The 26597-nt window shown below is 40.7% G+C and overlaps 2 protein-coding genes across 2 annotated transcripts; both read left to right on the top strand.

Moving 5' to 3' along the window:
* Positions 1–3033: 3033 nt before the first annotated feature.
* LOC307108351 (GTPase IMAP family member 8-like) lies at positions 3034–23132 on the top strand. The gene is made up of 4 exons (XM_079786256.1): positions 3034–3244; positions 15176–15242; positions 19183–19228; positions 21066–23132. The coding sequence occupies exons 1-4, from the start codon at positions 3186–3188 to the stop codon at positions 21689–21691; spliced, it is 798 nt and encodes a 265-aa protein (XP_079642382.1). The 5' UTR covers positions 3034–3185; the 3' UTR covers positions 21692–23132.
* LOC307108625 (GTPase IMAP family member 8-like) lies at positions 15252–15895 on the top strand (the record flags this gene model as incomplete). Its single annotated transcript, XM_079786759.1, is given in 2 exon segments — positions 15252–15555; positions 15558–15895. Coding segments are annotated over 2 exon segments (642 nt in total), but the record flags the coding sequence as incomplete, so codon positions are not given.
* Positions 23133–26597: the final 3465 nt, after the last annotated feature.

The following is a 26597-nucleotide window of genomic DNA, read 5'->3' as shown; positions in this document are numbered from 1 at the left end:
CCTTTCCACCTTCCCACACTGCCCAGAGGCCCAGAGCTTCTGGGGCAGTGCGGAATGCCTGCATGGTTGGACACAAGTATTCTGCCCCACCCCCGCCACTCGGTGTTGCATATGCAAATTAACCTGCCATCTTTGTTGGGTTAATTTGCATACTCACTCATGATTGGCTGGTGGGCGTCATGATGGTACAGTCAATTTGCATCTTTTTCTTTTATTAGTGTAGATTCTTCTCTCTCTTGATTTCTTCTTAAAGCAGACACTTTAACATTTTTTGCAATGCTGATTTGGTGGTAATGTATTCCTTTAGCCTTCTATTTTGTATTGGATGCTCCTATTTCTCCTTCAATTTTAAATGATAGCTTTGCTGGATAAAGTAATCTTGGAATCAGGTCCTTGCTTTCCATTTCTTTGAATACTTCATGTCAATCCCTTCTGGCCTAAAGTGTTTCTGTTGAGAAATCATCTGACATTCTAGTGTATACTCCATTATAAATAACTTTGTCTCTCTCTTGCTGCCTGTAAGATTCTTTATTTGTCTTTAACATTTGAAATTTGATTTTGATGTGTCTAGGAGTCGGTCTCTTTGGGTTCATCTTGTGTTTCTTAAACTTGTGTACTTTTTTTTTCACTAAGTAAGGGAAGTTTTCTGTCATTGTTTCTTTAAACAAGTTCTCTATTCCTTGTTCACTTTTTTCTTCTCATGTATCCCCTATTATTCAGATGTTGTCACATTTCATGTTGTCCCAAAGTCTCCTTAATCTACCCTCCTGATTTTCTATGATTTTTTTTCTTTTTGCTGCCCTGATTGGTTGTGTTTTTTCCTACCTTGTATTCCAAATCACAGATTCCATCCATTGCTTCACTCAACCTGGTTTTGATTCTTCTCAGTGTATTGATGTCAAACATCTTATTCTTCTTTCCCAACTGTTTCTTTCTTTCTTTTTTTTAACATATTTTTTATTGATTTCAGAGAGGAATGGAGAGGGAGAGAGAGAGAAAAATATCAATAATGAGAGAGAATAATTGTTTGGCTGCCTTCTGCAATGCTGCCTACTGGGGATCAAGCCCACAATCCAGGCATGTGCCTTTGACCAGAATCAAACCTGGGACCCTTCATTCTGCAGGCCGATGCTTTATCCACTAAGCCAAACCTGCTAAGGCCCGTCCGTTTCTTTTTCATGGTTTTTCTTTCCTTTTTCATGCTGGTATAGTTTATTTTAAGTTCCTTTTAATTTTTACTAAGTTCCTTGAGCATCCTTTTAACCATTCCTTTCAACTCTATATCTGATAAATTTGCTTGCCTTCATTTCATTTAGCTCTTTTTCTGGAGCTTCCTCCTTTTTTTTTCATTTTGTCCTATTTTTCTGTCCCTTTGTTCCTATGTATTAAATAGAACTGTTATGCCTCCCAGTCTTCATGGGGTGGCCTTATATAGCATATGGGACCAGTGTTACAGTCCCTTTGATCTAATTTGGATGCTTTAGGAATGTTTCTTGTGTGTTTAATTTGGGTTCTTCCATTGCAATTGGATCTTTATTGTTGTCTCTTTCATAGGTGGTTTCTCCCCTCAGTTTTGCTGACTGTGAGGCTCAACTCTAATCACATCATGTGAGCTGTTGTGCATATGCTGGGATAATAAAACAAAAACAACAAAACAAAACAGGAACTAAATAAAAACATACAAAAGACACCTATAATAACAATAAAAATTACCACAAAAGAAAAGAGAATTAAGAAAAAGAGAATAAGACTAATAACAGAAAAGAAAATGTAGAATAAGAAAAAAAGGGAAAGTAAAAGAAATAAGAGTAAAGAATAGAAAAAAGAAAATGGTATTTTAAAGGAAGAAAAATAATGAAAAGGACAAAAGAAAATAAGAAAAGGAAAATAGTAGAGAAATAAGAAGAAAGAAGATAAAATAAAGAAAAAAGAGTAAGATAATAGAGAAAAATATAGAAATAAAAGAAAAATAATAACAAAGGATGAAAAAAGAAAGAAAAGGGTGAAAAAAAGAAAAAAAAAAGAAATGGAGTTTGTATTAGCAGAATATAGTAGCTCTTGGGAGCTCCTGTGGCTTTTGTTCGTATGTTGACACACAGAGAGAGAGAGAGAGAGAGAGAGAGAGAGATTGAGAAAGAGAGAGAAACATTGATATGAGAGAGACACATTGGTTTCCTCCCACACACACCCTGACTAGGGCCAGGGACCAAACCTGCACCACAGGTATATGTCCTTGATTGGGAATGGAACCTGCCCTTTGGCCTGGGGCAAACGCTCTAACCACTGAGAAAAACAAGTAGGGAAAGTTCTCAGGTCTTTGCACAACCATTGAGCATATTTCATAAGGCTGAATATTACAGCTAAAAATTGCTAATATGGTCCATTTAATGTGTTGGGGGTTTGTTTTGTTGTTTGTTTATTTGTTTGTTTGTTTTTTACCATAATAAAACAAAACTTGAAAAAGTCTTGTTCCCTATTCAATTCCTTTCTGTCATGTGAACTATTACCTCTCACCAAAGGAGTCTTGAGCTATTTGAAAACATGGATGTTCTAGCATTTGAAGTGTTCGACTAGCCCCTGGAAAGAATTATTTGCCTGGGAAGCAGCATTACTCTGAAGGCCAGGGTTACTCAGGCTGGGGATTCTAGGGACATCTTCCTGGAAAAGGAGGAGAGGGATTGTTACAGGACACTGAAAAGGCTGCTTCAGGGTGGACAGAAGCCGGGAAGCTTCTTTCATGCTTCAGTGATTTCTATCCCCAGCAGCAAGAAGCCACCCACACAGCCTGTTGGGCCCTGAGCACCATGAACCTTCTCTAGGGACCCTCTGCAGCTCTGCCTGGTGCAGGAGCCCCAGACCCTCTCCTTTGTCCACCAGCCTTCCATTCTGCAGCTGCACACTGGGAGGCGTGTGCCTGTCCCTCCCTGACCCCGCCTGCCTCTGACGTGGCACCCTGTGACCTGCCACTAATTCTGAACTTCCCCTGTGTCTGCATTTGTGTTTCTGAGGCTGTGAAACCCGTGTCTAGAAACCTCTGCCTCCTGGGAAACACTGTTTGTCTGAAAGACTCATATCCTGCAGAGCTAGTCCTGCCCTGCTTTCCTCAGTCGGATCCCTCCTCCCACAACCCCCTTTGGATTCTGTTTGCCTGAGAGGGACTAGGAGCTGCTTCCACCCACAGAGCAATGGAGCAGCCCCGAGGTGGAGTTTCTGAGACTGTGACAGGCCAGGAGACAGGACCAAGGTATGTTTGTGCATATATGTGCCGACACCTGCAAGAGAGGGAACAGGAGCCACCGGGAGGGTGTGATCTCAGGGCCTCTGGGATGGTTCCTCCTTATTCAGCACTGGTCTGCCCAGCCACAAGGTGGTGTGGGGGGAAAGGGGTTGAGTCTCCCAAGTTCCCAGAAGAGGCTTTGGGATGGGATGCTCCCCCTAAGACTGGGATGAAGGACTGGTGGGAATGGGAGGAAAAAGAAAGAGAATGGGGTCCACTCTTGAGGAATCTCCTGACTTTGGGATTGTATCTCCAGCAGCCTCCATGCCCTGCCCCTCTGTGAAGCTGATAGTTTGGAACCTGATTCCCCACATTCACTTTTCGAACATTTCTGAACCTTTGCACACTTAAGATTTCAGGACCTGAACACTGAGGGTGGTCAATGTTTGCAGACATAATATTTCTGATGTCACCTATATTTAAGCCACCTGGGCTCTCACCCAAGAATGTTTTCACTTCTTCCCCATGACTGGCCTGTGGGCTGGAATGAGTCCTCCCCTACCCCATGAGGGAAGCTCTGGAAGCTTCCTGACCCCTTTTTAGTGGGTTTTAACTGCCTGGAAGCTTTGTGTGGATGCCTGAAGCCATGCCTGCCTCGGGCTGTGTCGTGACACTGGAGGTCTGAAGGAAAGCTTCCTATCTGTTTCTCTCTATTGCTCTGCTGGAGTCTCCAGAGGGCCTGGGAGATGATTAGAGGGAACTGTGGGTTTTAAAGGAAAGAGTGAGGGAGGAGGGAGTTTTGGTTTCCTCTTCTCTTTAAAAATATTTTCTACATGCCTGGGTGGAAATGGTATGGGTTGGGAAATTGTATATATGGAGAAAGACTAGAGGGAGAAAGAGAGAGAAAAATCCTGATTCAATCTGGTGTCCTGGCCTGGAAAGAGTTCAGCAGCATCATTTAGTCCACTATACTGGAAATCAGTGGTGCTCACATGGGGAAGAAATTCATTCCTCCTCCAGACCTGCTGGAAGTCTCTGCTTATTTACCCACTGGTGTCTGTTTTATATTTAACTTGAGGCCCAGTGCACGAAATTCATGCATGGGGGTGGGGGGGGTCCCTCAGCCAAGCCTGCACCCTCTTGCAATCTGGGACCCTTCAGGGGATGTCCAACTGCTGCAGTCAGACATCCTTCTCGAAATCCAGGACTGCTGGCTCCTAACCACTTACCTGCTTGCCTGCCTGATCACCTCTAACCACTCTGCCTGCCTGCTTGCCTGCCTAATCATCCCTAACTGTCTCTGCCTGCCTGCCTGATCACCCCTATCCACCTCTTCCTCAGCCCCCGCCCCAGTGGCTTTGTCTAGAAAGACATCCGCAATAAAGTCCAGAAGGTCGTTCAGCTGTCCAGTCTAATTAGCATATTACACTTTTATTATTATAGATGCAGGAAAATAGTACCACTTCACTAGCTTAGGATACAGTTACTTCTCTTTTATTAGTCAAGGTGACAGAACTTCAGCCTCCCTCTGCACTTGTAAAAACTCATTATCTTTCTTTCCTCACCCCCACTCATGCTAACTCCATTTATTAACACCATTTGTTGAGCATGTACAGTTTTAAACTTAATAGTCACTTTTCTTAATTTATGGACCAAAAAGAAACCACAGTTGAAGTTAGAACATATTTTAAAAACATATTCAAGAAGAACAATGAAGATAATGACGACATTATGAAGATATTAGTTCTTTTGAACTAAGCTAAGAATTCAATTACTGGCATTTAAAATATCAACAGGACTTTATAAAAAAAATAACAACTGATTTTAAAAGCCATGTAGAAGTTCAAAAGGCCAAGAATAAAGACACATTTGAAAAATAGAAAGGTGTTGAGACCTGCCTGATCAGGTAACTAAGATCTATATTCAAGTTATACTCAGTAAGTCATACTGGTTTTAGTAATGAAGACACTGTGGTTCAGGGATAGACTGAGACAATGGACACAACAGGGAGTCTGGGAACAGACTCAGAGAGATAGGGGCACCTGATATCTGATGGACTGACTGTTCAGTAGACTGTGCTGGGAAACGTGGCTCTTTATATAGATTCTGACTCAGGCATGCTAATTTTTAACTAAAGATGCTTTTTAAACTTGCATGATCATGGGAACCACCTGGAAGTTGTTAAATTAAAGATTGTGATTCAGCTGGTCTTGGACAGGGCCTGAGATACTGCATTTCTCATGGGGTCCCAATTGGTGGCAATACTGCTAATCTGTGAATCACACTTGGTGTAGCAACAGCTTAAATTGTAAGAATATTAAGTGTTTACTTAACAAAAAAGGTGATTGCAGAGAGATCTGGCAGCTCAGTGGAATCCTCTTAGCTTATTATTCTGCCTTCCTTTGACTTGAATGGTGCATGTTGACTTGACTTCTTTTTTTTTTCTTTATTGATTAAGGTATTATATATGTGTCCTTATCCCTTCTTCCCCCACTACCCCCTGCTCATGCCCTCACCCCCCTAGTGTCTGTGTCCATTGGTTATGCTTATATGCATGCATACAAATCCTTTGGTTGATCTCTCCACGTTACCCCTCCCCTCCCCTACTTTCCCTCTGAGGTTTGACTGTCTGATCAATGCCTCTCTGACTCTGGATATGTTTTTGTTCATCGGTTTATGTTGTTCATTATAGTCCATAAATGAGTGAGATCATGTGATATTTATATTTCTCTGACCTGCTTATTTCACTTAGCATAATGCTCTCCAGGTCCATCCATACTGTTGCAAATTGTAGGAGTCCCTTCCTTTATACAGTAGTGTAGTATTCCATTGTGTAGATGTACCACAGTTTTTTAATTCACTCATCTGCTGATGGGCACTTAGGCTGTTTCCAAATCTTAGCTATGGTGAATTGTGCTGCTATGAACATAGGGGTACATATATCCTTTACTAGAGACCTGGTGCATGAAAATTTATGGACTAGAGGGGGCATCCCTCAGCCTGGCCTGCCCCCTCTCATAGTCTGGGAACCCTCAGGGGTGGGAGGCGACCCAGTGATCAGGGGGAGGCAACACCCCCATCACACCTCTGCTGCTGCCACTGCTGGCAGTGCAAGCCTCAGCCAGCCCTGGTTACCTGAGCCTAGGGTGGCCCTGGGCAGCTGGGCAGCTGCCATCTGAGGCTTGCCTGCACCTGGGACATTGACTGAGAAGCCGCCATCTGAGGCTTGTCTGTGCTTTGGGCCGGTCCTGGGCGGCTGGGCAGCTGCCATCCAAGGCTTCCCTGCACCTCGGGCCAGCCCTAGGCAGCTGGGCAGCTGCCATCTGAGGCTTGCCTACACCTTAGGCCTGCCCCGGGAGACTGGGCAACTGACATCTGAGGCTTGCCTGTGCCTCAGATGTCAGGGGGAACTGAAGGGACTGAGCACTGCAATCTTGTGGCTGTGGGCACCCCTATCTTTGAGGGCGTGGCAGGCAATTAGCATATTTCTGCCTTATTGGCTGTGTGCACCACCATCTTTGAGGGCGGGGCAGCAGTTAGCATATTCCCTCCTTATTGGATGTGGGCACCGTCATCTTTGAGGGCAGGGCAGTTAATTAGCATATTTGCTCCTTATTGGCTGTGGGTGCCACATGAGGGTCAATTAGCATATTCCCTCTTTATTAGATAGGATGAGAGGTATTTCTAGTTTCTTGGAATATATTCCTAGAAGTGGGATCACTGGGTCAAATGAAGTGGGATCACTGGGTCAAATGCAGTGGGATCACTGGGTCAAAAACAAAAAACATTATTTGTTTTTTGAGGAAACTTCATACTGTTCTCCACAGTGGCAGCACCAGTCTGCATTCCCACCAGCATTGCATGAGTGTTCCTTTTTCTCTGCATCCTCACCAGCACTTGTCATTTGTTGCTTTGTTGATGATAGCCATTCTGACAGGTATGAGATGGTACCTCATTGTCATTTAGGTGATTAGTGACATAGAGCATGTTTTCATATGTCTTTTGGCCTTCCTTCTGTCTTCTTTCAAAAAGTATCTATTTACATCCATTGCCCATTTTTTGATTGGATTGTTTGTCTTCCTTTTGTTAAGTTGTATGAGTTCCCTGTAAATGTTGGAGATTAAACCCTTATCAGAGATAATATTTGCAATATTATCTCTTCCATGCAGTGGGCTTTCTTGTTGTTGATGGTTTCTTTTGCTGTGCAGAAGCTTTTTATTTTGATGTAGTCCCATTTGTTTATTTTCTCTTTAGTTTCCAATGCCCTAGGAGCTGAATCAGTGAAGCTATTGTTTTGCCATTTGTCTGATATTTTGCTGGATTTCTCTAAGATTTTTATGGTTTCCCATCTTATGTTAAGTCCTTTATTCATTTTGAGTTTATTTTTGTGTATAGTGTAATTTGGTGGTTTAGTTTCATTTTTTTTACATGTATCTGTCCAGTTTTCCCAACACCATGTATTAAAGAGACTGTCTTCACTCCATTGTATGTTCTTGCCTCCTCTGTCAAATATTAGTTGATCATAGTAGTTTGATTCAATTTCTGGGTTCTCTATTCTATTCCATTGGTCTATATGTCTGTTATTGTACCAGTACCAGGCTTTTTTGTAATACAGTGTGATATCTGATATATGATACTTTGTTCTTCTTTCTCAGGATTGCTGTAGCTATTCGGGTTCTTTTTTTATTCCAGATGAATTTTTTAAGAGTTCATTCTAGGTCTGTGAAATATGACCTTGGTATTTTAATGAGAATTGCATTAAATCTATAGATTTCTTTGTGTAGTATGGACATTTTAATGATGTTGATTCGACCAACCTATGAACACAGTATCTTCTTCCATCTGTTTATGTCTTCCTCTATCTCTTTTTTTCAGTATCCTGTAGTTTTCCAAGTACATGTTTTTTACCTCCTTAGTTAATTTTATTCCTAGGTATCTCAATTTTTTTGGTGCATTTGTAAGTGGGATTATTTTTTAAAATCTCTCTTTCTCTAAGTTCAATATTAGTATATAAAAATACCATAGATTTCTTGGCATTAATTTTGTATCCTGCTACATTGCCGAATTCATTTATTAAGTCTAATAATTTTTTATGGAGTCTTTAGGGTTTTCTATGTACCATATCATGTCATCTGCAAATAATGACAGTTTTACATCTTCTTTTCCAATTTGGATACCTTTTATTTCTTCTTCTTGTCTAATTTCTATGGCTAGCACTTCCAGTACTGATGAACAGGAGTGGTGAAAGTGGGCATCCCTGTCTTATTCCTGTCCTTAGGTGAAATGGTTTTAGTTTTTGCCCATTGAGTATGATGTTGGCTGTAGGTTTGACATATAAGGCTTTTATTATGCAGAGGTATGATCACTCTATTCCCACTTTGCTGAGGTTTTTTAACTAGAAAGGGTCTTGGATTTTGTCAAATGCCTTTTTGCATCAATTGATATGACTATGTGATTTCCATCTTTCATTTTGTTTATGTGATGTATCATGTTTATTGATTTGCAGATACTGTACCATCCTTACATCCCTGGGATAAATCCTACTTGGTCATGGTGTATGATCTTTCTGATGTACTGTTGGATCTGATTTGCTAGAATTTTGTTGAGGATTTTGGCATCTATGTTCATGAGGGATATTGGCTTGTAATTCTCTTTCTCTGTGCTGACTTTATCTGGCTTTGGTATTAGGGTAATGCTGGCTTCATATAATGTGCTTGAGAGTGTTCCTTCCTCTTGAATTTTCTGGAATAGTCTGAGGAGGATAGGTTTCAGTTCTCCTTTGAATGTTTGGTAAAACTCACCTGTGAAGCCGCCTGGCCCTGGGCTTTAGTTTGCTGGAAGCTTTTTGATGACTTCTTCAATTTCCTCCATAGTTATCTGGCTATTGAGGTTTTTAGATTCTTCCTGATTGAGTTTTGGGAGATTGTATTTTTCTATGAATATATCTCTTTCATCTAGGTTGTCTAGTTTGTTGGAATAGAGTTGTTCATGGTATTTTTTAATAACCCTTTGTATTTCTGTGGGGTCATTTTTATTTCACATCTTTCATTTCTGATTTTGTTTATTTGGGTCCTCTCACTTTGCTTCGTGATGAGCCTGGCTAAAGGTTCATCAATCTTGTTTATCCTTTCAAAGAACCATCTCTTAAAAAACCAAAACAAACAAACAAAAAGAACCATCTGTTGGTTTCATTGATCTTTTGTATTTTTTTGTGACCTTTTGTATTTTTTTTTTGTCTCTATCTCATTTATTTCTGCTTTGATATTTATTATCTCCTTCCTTCTGCTCACTCTTGGCTTTTCTTGTTGCTCTCTTTCTAATTCTTTTAGTTGTAGAGTTATATGATTTATTACCATTTTTCTTGTTTTTCTGAAGTAGGCCTGTAGAGCTATAAACTTCCGTCCCAAGACTGCCTTCACTGTGTCCCATAGATTTTGGATTGTTGTGTTTCCATTGTCATTTGCTACCAGGATCTTTTAAATTTCTTCTTTGATCTCATTGCTAAACCAATTATTCTTTAATAGCATGCTATTCAGCTTCCAGGTGTTTGATTTTTTTTTATTGTTTTCATTGTAGTTTATTTCTAATATTATGCCATTGTTATCTGAGAATATGCTTGATATGATTTCAATCTTCTTGAATTTGGAGAGACTTTGCTTGTAACCAAATATGTGGTCTATCTTTGAAACTATCTGATGTGTACTTGAGAAGATGGTATATTCATGGTTTGGGGGATGAAATGTTCTGAAAATGTCAATTAAGTCCATCTGATCTTTCTTTGTTTTTTTGTCTAGAGCAGGGGTCCTCAAACTTTTTAAACAGGGGGCCAGTTCACTGTCCCTCAGACTGTTGGAGGGCCAGACTATAGTTTAAAAAAAACTATGAACAAATTCCTATGCACACTGCACATATCTTATTTTGAAGTAAAAAAAAAACGGCAAAAACACCCACATGTGGCCCGCGGGCCGTAGTTTGAGGACGCCTTGTCTAGAGGATCTATCCAGTGATGTAAGTGGTATATTAAAGTCCCCTACTATGATTGTATTGTTGTCCTCTCTTCCAGGAGGTTTGTTTATATGTGTGGGTGCTCCTGTATTTGGTTCATATATGTTTACCAGGATTATATACTCTTGTTGTATCAATCCTTTTGGTATTATGAAGTGGTCTTCCTTATCTCTTGTTATGGCCTTGACTTTGAGTTCTATTTTGTCAGAGGTAAGTATTGCTACCTCATTTTTTTTTTTCATTTGCCTGGAATATATTTTTCCATCCCTTCACATTCAGTTTGTGTGAGTCCCTAGTCTGAGATAGGTATCTTATAAATAACATACATTGGGTCATGTTTTATTATCCATTCAGCCATTTGATGTCTTTTGATTGGAGCATTTAGTCCATTATGTTTAAACTTATTATTGAAAGGAAATTGTTTGTAGCCATTTTTATTTTTTGTGCCTGTCTTCCTTCTTCCTTTTCTATTTCTTATTTTTACACCAGTCCCTTTAGCAATTCTTGCATTGCTGGCTTGGTGGTGATAAACTCCCTTAGCTTGTTTTTTTTTTTTTTTTTTTTTGTCTGTGAAACTCCTTATTTGCACTTTAATTTTCAATGATAGCCTTGCTGAATAGAGTATTCTTGGATTCAGTCCCTTGCTTTGCATCACTTTGTATACTTCCTTCCATTCTTTTCTGGCCTGATGTGTTTTGTTGAGAAATCATTTGATAATCTAATGGGAGTTCCCTTGTATGTAATTTTCTGTCTCTCTATTATAGCCTTTAAGATTCTCTCTTTGTCCTGAATGTTTGCCATTGTAATTATGATGTGTCTTGGTGTGGGTCTTTTTGGGTTCATCTTGTTTGACACTCTGTGCTTTTGTGACTTTTTTCTTTCCCACATCAGGGAATTTTTCTCACATTATTTCTTCAAATAGGTTTTCTAACCCTTTTTCCTCTTCCTGTTGTTGTGTCACCCCTATTATTTGTATGTTGCTTTATTTCATGTTGTCCCAAAGCTCCATTAGGCTCCCCTCCTGTCTTTATTTTTTTTCCTCCAATCGCAGTTCATTTTGGGAGTGTTTTTGCTTCCCAGTCTTATAATTCACTAATTCCATCCTCCACTTCTCCTAATCTATTGTTAAAATTTTCTATAGTGTTGTTTTATTGCAACTATATCACTCTTTAATTTCTTCTTGATTCTTACATAAGTTGTTGATTGTTTTTCCTCCATCCTGTTTATGAACTGTATGACCCTTATTCTGAATTCTTTTCCTGACATATTGCATGACTCTGTTTAACTTAGTTCTTTTTCTGGAGATTCTTCCTTTTCTTTTCTTTGAAGGTTTCTCTGTATCCCCATTTTTGCTCTCACCAAAGGACCTAGGTGTCGAGTCGTGCAGGGGCTGCTTCTCAGGCAGCAGTGGCTCCTCAGGTGGCAGCTTCTTCTTGGGCGATTGATGCAGTGGCTGCTCCTCAGTTGGCGGTAGCTTCTCTCTTGTGCACTGCTCACATGGCTGCTCACAGTAATGGTGGCTCCTCTGGCTGGTGGAGGCGGATTGCTTTCATGACTGTTGCTCATTGGATGGGTTTAGGCTGCTCACAAGGCTGCTGTTCATCGGATGGGGGCAGGCTGTGCACTGCTGTTACTTCTCGGATGGGGGTAGGCTGCTCACAGGACTGCTGCTCCTTGGATGGGGGTGGGTAGCTCATGCTGCTGCTCGCTCTCTACCACGTTGACCAAACAGGACAAAATGGAACTCGACAAAGCATAACACAAAGGAAACAATAACAAGAATGTACTCATGACACCCATAACCCCATTATAAGTGACCACCTGAGAAAAGAGAATTAGGGGAGAGAAAAGAGAGCACAAATGATATCAAAGAGAGAAAAAGTGGTAAGAGAAGAAAGAAAAAGAAGAAAAATGAAAACATCATGATAAACCAAAACAAATGCAAACACCAAACACCCAGCAAAGAGGGTTGGGGCAGAATCTGTAGAGGTCGAGCTTATATACAGAAAGTAAAGCTAAGGAATTGGATAAATATGGGGAGGACTTCAGTTCAGTATAGAGGAAGTAGAAAGAGAATGAGTGTGTAAGAAGAGAGAGAGAAAGAAAAGAAAAAAATAAAAATTTTAAATTAAAAAATGAATTTAAAAATAGGATAAAATAAAACAGAAATAAATAAAAATAGAATGATGAAAAATAATGTGAAAAAAGGAAAATAAAGAAAAAAGAAATAACAAAATAATTAAAATAAAGTAAATAACAAAAATGAAAAAGTGAAGTGTCATTAATTTCTGCCGAGTTTTAGTGCCACATGGGGGCTGGTTTAAGATCCCACTGTTCTGTACTGTCTGTGACTTCTCAGTTTCCTGTTAGATTGTTGAAATTCCAAGTGGTCCACCGCTCCTCTGTTTGTATCTCTCTCCACAGCTTTGACTACCAGCTGATGGGACCAATCTTCCCACTTAACCTGTCTACCCACTGTCAATCTAAATCTCTCAAGCAGCTCTTACTGACAGGGCTATAGTTGGGGAGGTTTCCATATGGCTTTCCAGGACTGAAAAGCTTCTCTTCAGGCCATTCCCTGGGGGACCTCAGAGACAATTCAGTTTTTTGTTTGTTTGTTTTTTATCCTTTGTCACTCAGGGTGTAGTCTGGGTGTGGATGTATTGATTGTTTGGTAACTGCAGGGAGGGGCTATCTCTTCAGTAAAAAATGGCTGCTTAGGTCTGGTGTGTCAGGTATGTCTCAGTGCCAGACCCCTGGCCACCTTTTCCTGACCCCCTTCTCTCCCCAACCTCTCCCCAGTCTACACAAGTCCCCACTTCTACCTACACCTTAGCCACAGGTAAGTGTTTGTATTCAAAAGGTCCTATGAATTGGGTTAGGGGATAAAAGCAAATACCAGAAAGAGGGGAAAGAGCTGTGCCACTGCAAGCTCCTCTCCCTTCAGCACAATGCGGCTTGGTCAGTTGTTCAGGCTGCCTCCTCTGGGCTCAGCTTCTCATTGCTGTGAGTTTAGATCTAAAATCCCTTGCTGCCAGCAGCCCTGTGGATTTCCTTTCCACATTCAGATGTTATGCCTGTCCCAAGGGATGCGGCCTTGGTGCTGTGCTGCTTCCTTCTGAGCCTCTGGGCTTGGAGGTCTCACAATTCTCTCCAGCCCAGATCCCGAGTTTACCATTCTCCAGGCATCCTCTGCTCCTCCTGGCTGTGAATTGTCTCATCATCTGTGTCTATTTCACCAATTCGGGGTGGATGTTATTCAATTTAGTTGCTCCTTCTATCTGGTTCAAGACGAGGCTCAGGACACATCTGCCTATTATGCTGTCATTTTGTCTCTCTGTCTTGTCTTCTTATTTATTACTTTATTATCCCATGAGGCAGCTCCAATTCCAGACATCACATTTAAATTTTATGCAAAAAGAAGGGTTTAAGGGTGACAATAGGAGCTCTCTGCCCCCGAGATCAAGAAAACAATAGTATTTTCAGCCCTGGCCAGGTAGCTCAGTTGGTTAGAGTACTATTCCCATACTCCAAGGTTGTGGGTTTGATCTCCCATAAGGACACATACAGAAGCAACCAATACACTAGTATACCTAAGTAAGTGGAACAAAAAATTGATCTTTCTTTCTCTTTTTCTTCCTTTTTTGAAAATAAATTATATTGATTTCAGAGAGGAAGGGAAAAGGAGAGAAAGATAGAAACATCGATGATGAGAGGTAATCATTAATTTGCTACTTTCTGCATGCCTCCTTCTGTGGGTGGAGCCACATCCTGGATAATTGCCCTGACCTGTATTTCAACCATAACTTCCTAGTACAAAGGTCGACATTTAAGCACTGAGACACACCAGCCAGGTTCCTCTCTCTTTATAGATTCAATCAATCAATAATAATAATAAAAGAACACACAGAATTTTAAGAATTCCCAAATGTTCCCCAACTGTCATGAACTAAATATGGGTCACACGGACACCCCTATTTTGGAAGGTTGACTGTGAGACTGTGTATTTCTTTTCTGATGCTGCTGTAATACATTGCCACAAACTCAGTCATTAAACCCCACACACATTTGTTATTTTAAAGTTCTAGTTTGAAGGGTCAGGAGTCCTAAAATCAATGCATTGGGAAGGAGTGTGATTCTTCTGGAGGCTCTATGGGAGATTCCATTTCTTGGCCTTTTCCAGCTTGTAGAGTCTGCCTTCATCATCAAAGCTAACATAGTAGCATTTTCAAGTCTCTCACTCTCTGGCCCCTCCTAGTTCTATTCTCACATCTTCCTTTTCTCACTCTGACTTTCCTGCCTCCCTCTTTTTAAAATTACTTTATTGTAGAGAGTATAACAGATGTCCCCAATTTTTCCTCCTTTTCCCCACTCCATCCATCGCCCTCCACATCCCAGGCCTTCACCTGTTTATTGTCTGTGCCCATGGGCTGTGACTAATTTTTACTTCTAAATCCTTTAACCTATTTCACTTATCTGCTTCCCTCTTATAAGGGCCTCTTAAAATATCTTGAATTATCCAAGATTCTCTCTGCACCTGAAGATCCCAATATCATTAGTAAAGTCCCTTGTACCACTCAAGGCATCACAGTCACAGATTCTGGGATTCATACATGGGCACCTGGTGGGTGAACATTATTCTGTCTGTCATAGAGAATATTTAGGTATCTCCCAGCATGTGAGTGGGTAATGTAGGTAAAGAAAGGGCTTGTTATTTTAGCCAATCCACAGTGTTGGCATTTTGTCAGCATGGGCTTATTTCACAAACCATGAAGAGAAGATCCTGGCAAACACGATTCCTTCTTCTAGTCTAGTCCAAGTCTAGTACTTCAGTAGCCTAAATTCTTGAGTGGGGGAGGGGGATTGAGTTAAAAAGGAACACTCTTTCTTGCTGTTTCTCTGTTCACTCTGTGTGTGAGTTGAGCCTTGATGTGTTTCTCTTTGTCCCAACAGGACCAGTGGGAAGTTATGTCAGGAGGATGCTGTGAAGCAGGGCTGCTCTCCAGGTCTGGAGTGTCAGGTATGTCTGAGGCTTCTCCTCTTAGGAAAGCCTGGCGCAGGAAAAAGTGCTACAGGAAATAATATTCTGGGCAAAGATGTGTTCCTGTCCAGATTCAGTGAGAATATGGTGACTAAAATGTGTCAGAGAGAAAGTGGGGCCATGGTAGGGGAGAAGGTCATGGTCATTGACACCCCAGTCCTTTTCTCCTCAACACCTTGTGCCAAAGACATGCAACCCAACATTGAACACTGCTTGGAGCTCTCTGCCCTGAGCCTGCATGTCCTGCTTCTGGTGATCCCCATTGGCCACTTTAATGAGAAGGATAGAGAGGCAAAAATGGCATAAAGGAGGTATTTGGAGAGGAAGCCAAGAGGTACACCATTATCATATTCACTAGGAAGGATGAATTGGGGGATCATTCCATGGAAGATTACCTTCAACATGACACATCACTTGAAAAGTTGGTTAACAACTATGGAAGACGATACTGTCTTTTCAACAATAAGGCAGGTAAGGCTGAGCAGGATATCCAGGTGAGGAAGCTCCTCAGCATGGTCAAACATTTGGTGGAAGAGAACAGAAGGCCCTGCCCTGTAAATTTCAGAAATAAAGGCAATGGATTCCAGGTGAGAATTCCTGTTAAGGTCTCCAAGGATCTCTGTGTTGTGTAGACGAGTGGGATGAAGATGGGCACAGTCAAGTGAAAAGGTTCTTATGCTTTGTTTAAGAGTATATTTATCCATAATATGAAAAGATGAGGCACTAGGTGGGTAGATTACTTTGAATATTATCATTTGGACTTCATTGGTAAGTTAATGGATAAATTTACATCCTTGTCTGGTTTTACCCTTCATAGTTTTGTACACAAATGACTTATTAGACTTATTTGCTTCAATAAAACTATTCTCTTCTTGCATCCAAACCCACAACACCTTTCTGGCCACCCTGGTGGTTGCTGAACCTGTTGTGAAGAGCTCTGGAAGTTGGCATCTGCAGGGTGTGGTTCTAGCCTCTCCTCAACTCTCTACACTCTCCCTCAGGTGTTTTCACATTTTACAGTTTTGAGTTCTGTCTATTGCTAACAGTTTCCAAATGAGTAGCACTAGTTAAGGTCTCTCCTCTGAGTTTCAATTGCTACTTGATATCTTCACTGGGCTCACTTATAGGATCCCAGACTTAACATGTCCAAACATCTGGTTTTCCCTCTTAAATCAGTAAGACTTCTGTTTTCCTCTGAACTTGGTAAATGATTGTGCTTCTCACCACGCTTTTCAAACTCAAACCCAGAAGTCCACTTTGATACCAAAGCTAGCATCTGGTATCCAAGAAATCCTCAAGTCTGTGTGATCATGCACCTGGAACCACCTGCTTCTCGCACCTCAACGACCACCATCTGGTCCAAGACAGCCTCTTCTCTTGCCTGAACTATTTTACAAATAATCTACTAACAACTTTCCCCTCAATAATTATTGGGCCTTACACTTCTATCTATTTCACACACAACAGCCAGAGTGACATTTTATTTAAATTTTTAACATGAATGAAGAATGTATTCATAACTAAGGAATGCAAGCTTTTACCTCTGAGGAGCTTATACTTTAACTTACGCGTAAGAAACAAAACAATTATTGATTCAGTGTAACTAAGTGAATATTGGTATAGGGAACTCTGTAAATATAAGTGCTATAGAATATAAGACAAGCAAAAATTCAGCACAGGTGCCTTTGTGTCAGTGAATCTTCTTGGATCTGGTGTGTATTAAACTCAACATGATGGTCATGAAAGGAAAGTCAGTACTTATTGAAAACCTACTAAATTCAAGGCACATATATAAACTGATTTAGTCTTCATAACAACTTTATGCACAGATGTTCTACAGATGAGGACACTGATGCTCAAGAATTTTAAATTCACTTGCTCTCTTATCTCTAGGCCTGAGCTCTCTCCCTCTTCTTTGATGGCTACAAGGAACAGTGCTATCAGCAGAGAGGGGAAAGGGTACAGGATGAGTTTATGCAATGTAACCTGGACATTGTACTCTCTTATTTAAAATGTTCTAGTAACTTCCTGCTGATCTTCAGGTCAAGTTCAGAATCCATGACCTGTTCTGATCCTCTACCTTCTTTCTACATACTGGTCTCACCAGCCTCTCCTTTAGTTCTTGAGTTATACTCATGTCCACTCTAGAGCTTTAAATTTTCAAAGTTCTCTTTCCTGACACTTCTCCTTTCCCATTCCACCTAATACCAGGTCCATCACCTTAAGCTTAAACTCACTTCTTTAAGGAATCCTCCTGATTGTCCCTTGGAACGAACTCCCTCAGCCCCTCAGCCCCTCAGCCCCTCAGCCCTATTGGCGCTCCAAACATGGCCACAATCACATCAAGTGATTGCTACAGATGTATTTGTGATGGTTGCCTACCCACAAACTTCATGAGAACAGGATTTAGTTTCATCTTCCGTAAAATGGAGATAATAATATGTATCTCAGGGATTGTTGTAAGGATTAAGTGACTTGCTCACAAAGTAATCTGTAAATACTTGAAACTGGATTAATGTTCCATAATTATTAGATGGTATTATTTTTATTGTTATTATAATTATAGAAATATATAAGTTCTAAATAAGTTAATGAGACATCAAGGATTTAATATAACCCAAAGATGGAATGAAAATTTCCACTCTAATATACAGACAGAAAAATATAAGTATATATAAAGATGTATGGACAAGGACATTTATCACTGCATATTTTGAAATAGTAAAACCAGAAATAGCCAGTATCAATAAAGGAATGGTTGTATTAGCATAAATGGTTGCAAGTGAAACAAATTACATCTATTTGTGTAGACTTACAGACATGTTATTAAGCTGATTGCAGGATAGAAAGTCTAATAAATCTTCCTATGTGTCTGTATATGCTTCTGTGTCTTTGTATAAACATAGGAAAACACAGAAGGATATATGAGTTAACAACTTGTTTTCTCGTGTTTTAGAGATGTTAAAATTACTAATTTTAGATCATATACATTTTCATGGTAACAATCCTTTGGATTTAAAAATAAAACATGAAATAATTTAGCAGGGATGTGGGAAATTAAGAAAGTCTGACAACCGGAGTGAAATGAGAGAAACCCAAGTAGAAAGATGACTGATGATTTCAATGGTTTTGGGTAAGGCCAGGTTAGAAAGCAGGGAAGTTGGGCTGGCATGGAGACTTAACAAAGACAAGGTTAAAATAAAGTATAGAAAGCTTCTACAAGTAGCAGATTAATCAAGATTGTATATCATGTTTTCACATTTTTTATTCCCTTTTAAATTTAAATTTGGGGAGTCAATATAAGGCTCACCAGGCAGGTAAAGGGAATGTGAGGTATGTGGCTATCCATCCTGTCATCATCTTCATTTGCCCACCTGGATGGGGAAGGTCCCAAGTGTTACTGTATTTATGTTAGTAGATGAGTCACCTCTACATCGGGCATTGGCAAGATGTGGGGAGCCTACTTTCCAATCTCCTCACTTCCCCTTGTCTCTCAACTGCACATCACAGGCATCACTGGGCACGTTTCTTCTTCCAGGGAGCGCAGAAGGTTTCCTGAAGCCTATGGATTTTCTCCAGGAATAGCAGAACCTCTGGAATTACTGTTAGGAACTGTAGAGAAGTGAAGTTAGAGCTTCAGGAACAATGCCTTGTAGATGGCATCTGTGGGGCTCCTCTGAGTGAGAGCAAGACCCATCATGCACTTGGAAATGTATTAAAGCAGCAGAAACAGTAGGGTCTCAAGATTGTCATTATGGACAAGTTTATAATGACCAGCAAAGACTATGACCATGGTCTTCATTTGACCACAGCCTACTCATCAAATTACTGTGAATTACACACTATGACTCCATTTCTTTACTTTGTGAAAAGATGAGATTTTAGATCTGGTACATCATTTTCCCTCTTTATTTTCCAGGACTGTGAGAAAGAAACTACATCTCAGAAAAGGGACACTCAAAATGGTAAGCATATCCTTAAAATATGTTAAGCTCATATCTGAATTCCTTTAAATGTGTTGTGCATCAAAGGGAAGTGGGAAAACTATCTAGATAAATCAAAACAAAAATATATCCTGAAGACCTTGCTCAGGTCAATGACTACAACCTGTCTCTAGGGAACTCTTAACACTGTTGAGTAGATGTAGCACCATCAAAGGTCTTTGGCCCTTTGCGGGTGTACCTGACATTCTCTAAAATGTTACAAAACTGGGTTTGCTTGCTGTGCCTACTTGGCCTCTTCCTCCTGGTCCTAGATGAAAACACCTCCTTCTACTATGGAGAATTCAGTGATGGAGCTCAGTATCCATGTAGTGATTGCCATTAGTGATGTATCCTAAACTCTGCACATGTCAGTAACTTTCCAAAGGCAAAATAAAAGGGTGTGGAGTTACTGCATTTCAGCTGCTTTCTTTAAATGCCATGATCACTCCCCTCCCAAGCTTGCCGTGCAGACACAGAGTGACATTCCACAGGGATGGCACCCTGAATGACGGAGATTCAGTGAATATCCCTAGAGTTGCTGACTCTGCCATTTGCTCAGCATATAGGTTTGGTGTTGACCTTGCTTCACAGGAGAAGTGGTGGGAACAGGGCATGTGTGGAGAGACAGTTGTGTGGTGCAGGTTTTTACAGATATTTATTGAGATTTAATTTAAGTACAGTAAGATGTGCAAATAATAAGTATACAGCTCAATGACTTTTACACATCTACGCATATGTGACCATCATCTAGATAATGATATGGCTCATTTCCATCTCCTTACAAGAGCTTACCAAAGGAAACCACTCTTCAGACTTTTACTAGCACGGGTTAATCTTGTATGTTTTTGATCTTCATATAATGTACTCATATTGTATGTGGTTTTGCATCTGGCTTCTTTCACTTAGCATGTTTTGGAGATCCAGCCATGTTGCATATCAGTAGTTCACTCTTGTCTTTTATTAAATGATGAGTTGTATACTATTTTATGAATATACAACTCAGTGTCATTTTAAACTCAGATTTTTCCTGGCCTTGCTTTAGCCCAGACTTTAGCTGCAGTACTTACCTTTGGTAGCAAAATGAGAGGAACATTAAGGACCAAGCTCAGTGAAGCCAAGTTTAACATTTTAATCTCCCAGGAAGATGAAATGTGATGTGCATCACATTATTCCTGTAATTCCATCTGTAGGGAAATATATTCTCCACATTGACACCATAGAAAACAGTGTTAGTGGGTACTCATTGTTAAAGCCATGAGGTGCCTTTTGACATCAATGAAAGACACAGTTAAGTTGAATGTGGTTGTAATGAGAAGTGACTTCTAGCATGCTCCGTCTGGTAACCCACAGATGGTATGTGTAGTTGCTTTTTCACGAAAAGTAATTGTATAGAATCATTTTTCAAATACATCCAGAAGACTTTGCTACAGTCAGCATTAGTCTTCAGTGGGAATACATAGTCACAGCAGTAACAGAAGACAGAGATGAGATGAGTAGACTGGACCCAGGTGAGGAGGTGAAGAGTAACAAAGCACTCACATGGTGCTAGTATATCAAAGAAGGTACCAGAAAAGGGGGAATATTCAGAGATGAGAATGGCAGCATGTCAGTGGGTGAACACTGGGCAGGGACTGTGATCCAACTCCTGCTTCTGGGTGCACTAGTTTTCTGGAGGAAGCCATTCCCATGCTTGTGGCTGGAGCTGCTCTGGGAAGGCAGCCCTGATGCTTCCCAAGTGTTTTTCCCTGTAATGTGTGGTTTTGGAAGGCGTACTCAGATCAGCCCAGAGTTTCAACTCTCTCCTGCTTTCCTCTGACAGAGACCCTGAACATTGTCCTCGTGGGAAAGAGCGGGGTTGGGAAGAGTGCCACTGGGAACACCATCCTTGGGTGTTCAGAGTTCCCCTCTCAACTCCAAGCTCAGCCGGTCACCACCAAGTGCCAGAAAAGCAAAAGGAAAAGGGCTGATCAGGACATTATTGTTGTGGACACTCCTGAGCTCTGTCTGCTGTCCAGTGACCCATCCCAGCTAAAGATGATCCAACAGTATATGCCTAGAAGTGATGGCAACACGGTTCTGGTACTGGTGCTCCAGCTGGGACGGGTCACCAACGAAGACAAAAAGGTGATGGCGACACTAAAGACCATCTTCGGAAAGCATGTTAGGGAATACATGATTGTGCTTTTTACTCGGAAGGAAGACCTGGGGGACGGGGACATTAAAGATTACTGCAAAAACACAGAAAACAAGTTTCTTAAGAAGACAATTAAAAAGTGTCGGGAGCGAGTTTGTGCTTTTAATAACAAAGAAACTGGCCAAGCCAGGGAAGACCAGGTAACAAATCTTTTGAAAATGGCCAATGAGCTGATAGGTAACCATAAACGGCACGTCAACAAAATAACTAAATATGCCCAGGAAAAGCAAAATCTAAAAAAAAAAATCTAAAGAAAGTAAAAGATAGTTTTTATAGGTGGTTGAAATGCCTGGGGTCTCTTTAAGTTAGAAACATGCTCAGGTTGGGGGGTATGGGAGGACTGGTAGGTGGGAAGTGGGTTCATGACTTTGAGGACTTGAGAAGTCAATGTATTTTGCCATGTGATGCTTTACCTATTTGTATGTAAATAAATTGTCCAGTTGGGGCAGGTAGTAGGGGATTATAAAGGAGCAAGAAGAAATAAGGTAGAGAAAAAGTCAGAATCAAGTCACAAGAATCACCTTACCTGTGTAGGTAGATTGCAGTCAGGTCAGACCCAGGAACAAGGACAAGGCCAGCAGCGGCCATAACACATAGAGTTATAAAGAATCAGGGTGTCCAGATGTGTGAGGGTCCTGGGCATGCCAGAGAGGAGAAGCTGTACTCCTGTGGGCTTCCCCCTGCCTGCCAAGCCTACTGGCCCCTGAGCTATTCCTTCCTAACATGGTGGCTGTTTCTTCGTGTCCTCTCCATTTCAAGTCTAAATGCAAATGACCCTGCCATCCCCTCTTTCTTTACTCTGAGGAAATGAACACACCTCTGTGAGTATTCAAAGGACTGTATTGTTAAATCATCATAGTGCAATAGACTAGAACAATAATCAGAATCCCAGTAAAATTTTCAAAATTAGAAAACCTTGCAAAATTTTTAAATTCTAAGAATAATGTAGATTTTCTCTAAAGAGTTTATTGAAAACTCCTTTGCACCTTTCTCTCTCTTTTTTTATCTTGAGGGTTAGGAATGAAGATAAAACTCAGAGAACTCACATAATAGTGGTCAAACACTTTAGGAGCTTATGGTGTCTCATGTCAGGGGGAAGGTCCTATGAGGTGGGTGCACTGCTCATGGTCCAGATTCATTCTCACGCAGCCTCTGCACTTCGGGTTGCTTCTCAGTTCCTAGATGGTGATGATATTCCACTCATGGTTGAAGAGATAAATTTGAGAGCTCCATGATAGGGGTGCTGTATGAGATGGGAGCTATAGAATCTTCTCCCAATAGATGTAGGACCAGATGTTTTCAATATTAACTGCTTTATAGATGCTTTGGGATGGGATCAGCTGCCTTTGTTTTTTGAAAGTATCAGCTTACCTTCAAAATTAGGCCATTTATAAGAGCATTAATACTTTTGTACCCTAAACAGCCCTTGCTATGACAAATTCTGAAAAATTCATGTGTAAATATACTCACTTGAGTCAAATAATAAAGATGAATTGTATTATGAACTTACAGCCTCCTGATTGGTTTTATTCTGTCTTGGGGAAGAGCATGGCTCCTCCCATAGTCAGGAGATACCTGGACTCGCCAAGGCTTTTGCAACTTTGGTGCCTGAGACCTTTAGGTTATGGATGATAATCACTTTACTAGGTATCAGGCAACTCACTAATGTCCTACTCTGGACATTTCACTATAACAAGGATAAGTAAGTGTAACCTGAACATGGCAGGGAGAATGTCTAGAACAGTGGTTCTCTACCTTCCTAATGCCTCGACCCTTTAATACAGTTCATGTTGTGGTGACCCCCAACCACAAAATTATTTTTGTTGCTACTTCATAACTGTAATTTTGCTACTGTTATGAATCATAATGTAAATATCTGATATGCAGGATGTATTTTCATTGTTACAAATTGAACATAATTAAAGCATAGTGATTAATCACAAAAACAATATGTAATTATATATTGTGAAATATTTATTTCTAATTACAAATAAATGAAATTTTGTCTTGAAGCATGGTGTAGCATGGGTAACAGTCTTTTTTAAAAATTTCTTTATTGATTAAGGTATCACATATTTGTCCTCATCCCCCCATTCCCATCCCAAACTGTAGTCACCAATAATACCAAACACCTTGGTCATCCAGGAGGAAAATGAGTGGGGCAAGGAAGTATAATTACACAGGTGTTGCCACCCAGGTTCCCTTTTGTATGACACAATATCAAAATTAAAGAGAGGTGCAAAAAATGTAACTAAGACCTTGTCTATACAAAAAGAAATTGACAGCCTGTTTGAAATTGAATTGCCATCCCTAGAGCAAAGAATATTCTTACATGATATTATTCTACAATGTCATTATAATTTTTGATATTTTACAACAGCATATTGTACAATTATCCCAAACAAACTTAAAAATCTAATTTTTTTAATGTTTGGCAGCAATTTAATAAGGACATGAAAGGATTTAATCCCTTCCACTGTGTGGAAGGCCCCCTGGGAAGGCACTTGAGCAATCTATATTGACCCTTCTTGCCCTTTTTGCCAAGAGGGACCCTCTTCTCACAATCCAATTGCCCACAGCTGTTGCCTGAGTTTTCAGTTCATGCTGAGGTTGAAGCCTCATGGTGGCTGGTACCATGGATCTGTCTCTCGCACAATGGCATGAGCTGGGCCCTCCCTGGAGAAGAAACCTGGGTTCCCCAAGATATGTGATCAATGCCGGGGCCCCGCCAGCAGGTGAGGGGATCCCAAGGCAGGTGCTGGGCATGGAGGCCATAAGGGCATAGGCTACCAAGGAGACAGAACTGAACCTCACATCACCCTGCTTGGCCCCGGAGGATGGCTGGTTAGCCAGAGACGGGTAAGATTCCTCAGGGGAAGAACAACCTAAGACAGGCACAGTCACAGAGGGGCCATCAGGAGAGAACTTGGGAATCAACAGAGGTGGGGCACAGATCCTCACCCCCCCAACATTGCAGGGGCCTGAACTCTAGCCCCTTCTGAGGGAGGTCTCCTGCCCCCATGGCTGCTTCGCTCTTCCCATGCCCAGCTCAGATCGGGACCCAGGCAACATACAGAGACTTGGACCAGCTCAGATCGAAAAGAGACCAAGTTAACGGAAAGAGACTTGGCCCAGCTCAGATCAGGACCCAGGCAACAGAGATGTGGCTGACGGCAGCTGCCCTGTATCTAAATCCAGCCTAAACCCAGGAATGCTCAGGGCTTTCTCAAGGATGCAAATAATCCTTTCCATTAATATTTACAGAGTAAACTAAGGTTGTTGTTAGAGTATTAAATTTTGACAGTAAAATAGTCAATTTTTCAGATTAATTTAAATTGGCTAAAATGAAATAAGTGAATATTCAAGAAAATTTAATTGTACAAAAAGCTGTTCCTAAAGTATTAACCAAAATTTCTATTGGTAGTTCATTTCATGGTAAAATTGCTTAACATGCAATGAACCTAAAGCAGTCATATTTTTGTGCAAAAATTTAAAGTTATCAAGACTGCATTATAAAAATTTTCCAAAAGCCTCCTAAAAATTAAATAAAAAAGGGGGATAGTGGAAAAATACCATGTAAGAAAAAATATCCTGTAAGTAAATTACATCTAGAAAGTTTTTTGCTTTGAAAACTAATTTTCATTTGTAGTGCTAACAGCAAGACAGCCATGAAAAATATACATGGTGTCAAAATAAGCCAAAGGAAAATTGTTTGGGCAAAAAATAATAAGGATCCCAAGAAAAATTTATAGAAAAGATTCCTTTATTAACTTCTGGTCGAGAATATGTTTGCATATTTTCAGAAAACAACTCCAAGACCATGTGGATTCCTGTAACAGAGAGGAATTAACAGGAATGCTCCAGCCATGAAGACAAGAGGAGAAACAGTCCAGAGATGGAAGACACTGATGACACCTTACCATGCTAGCAGTCAGCAGCTGTGCGTCGCTGCAGGTTGCCCAGGACCAAACCAGAGACGGTCAGACTTGCATCACCACCATTTGTCCACCATCCAGATATCGTTGCTGACATGTACACTTGAGGAACTTTTGGACATTGAAACTTTGGACTCAGAACTTTTGGACATTGAAATTGGGACTCAAACATTTTTTGTTCTTATATGTTTATTTTTGGTCTGCAGATGCAAGATTTTTTAAAGGAAGGAATTGGGGGGAGATGCCAGAAACCGAACATTGAGACATTGGTAGTTAAATGTGAAAAGCGAATCCGGAAGGGTGGTCAACCTTATCGCTCTGAATGGTCGGAGCTATTCACTCATTGTTTAGTTGAGACATTGGTAGTTAAAGCAACTTTCACCTGTTAATCATATGTAAATTTTTGCTGATTGTCTATTATTGGAATTTCCTGCCTAAAGGATATGGGTGTATCTCAGAACCCCAATAAAAGGGATGGCAAAGGCCAGGCAGGGGTAGTCTTCCCCCTAGAGGTGGACTCCTGCCTGGCCCCCATTTACCCAAATTAACTCTTTTCCAGTCTCTCTTCATTTTGATTGCGGGCTTCTCCAGAAAACAGACCTGAACGGGAACCCTGAAACACACGGGTCGTGAAAGGGGCTCCCACACCAAACCCCTCCCCATGCATGCCACCACCCCCCTGTTGTCTGTGACCACTGGTTAGGATTATATGCATGCATACAAGTCCTTTGGTTGATCTCTTCCCCTTCCCCCAACCCTCCCCTACCTTCCCTCTGAGGTTTGACAGTCTGATAGATGCTTCCCTGTCTCTGAGTCTGTTTTTGTATAACAACAGTAAACTACATTGCTACATTTTGTGACAGTATGCGTAAAAAGCCAACGTCAGTGCGAAGGTTGAGATAGCTTCTTTTTCACCAGATCAGAAATTCTCGGGACAGTCTTTGCAAGAGCACAACGAAGATCATCTTCCACAACAAGTCTACTTCTGTATTTAAACTTGATAACCAACAAGCTAGAAAACCCTGTTTCACAAAGATATGTTGTTGGAAATGGAAGAAGAAGGCGCAACACAGTCTCAGACATAACAGGATATGACTGCAAACACTTGATCCAGAATTTTGTAACTGGCATTGTAGAGAAATCAGTTCTCACTGCATCGCTGTTAATAAGGTCAATGAACTCCTCTTGTGGTGTCTCAGGAACATCTTCAACTTTGACTGTG

Source organism: Cnephaeus nilssonii (assembly GCF_951640355.1).
Source record: "Cnephaeus nilssonii genome assembly, chromosome: 12".
NCBI lineage: Eukaryota > Metazoa > Chordata > Mammalia > Chiroptera > Vespertilionidae > Cnephaeus > Cnephaeus nilssonii.
This window is presented reverse-complemented; position numbering and strand designations above follow the sequence as displayed.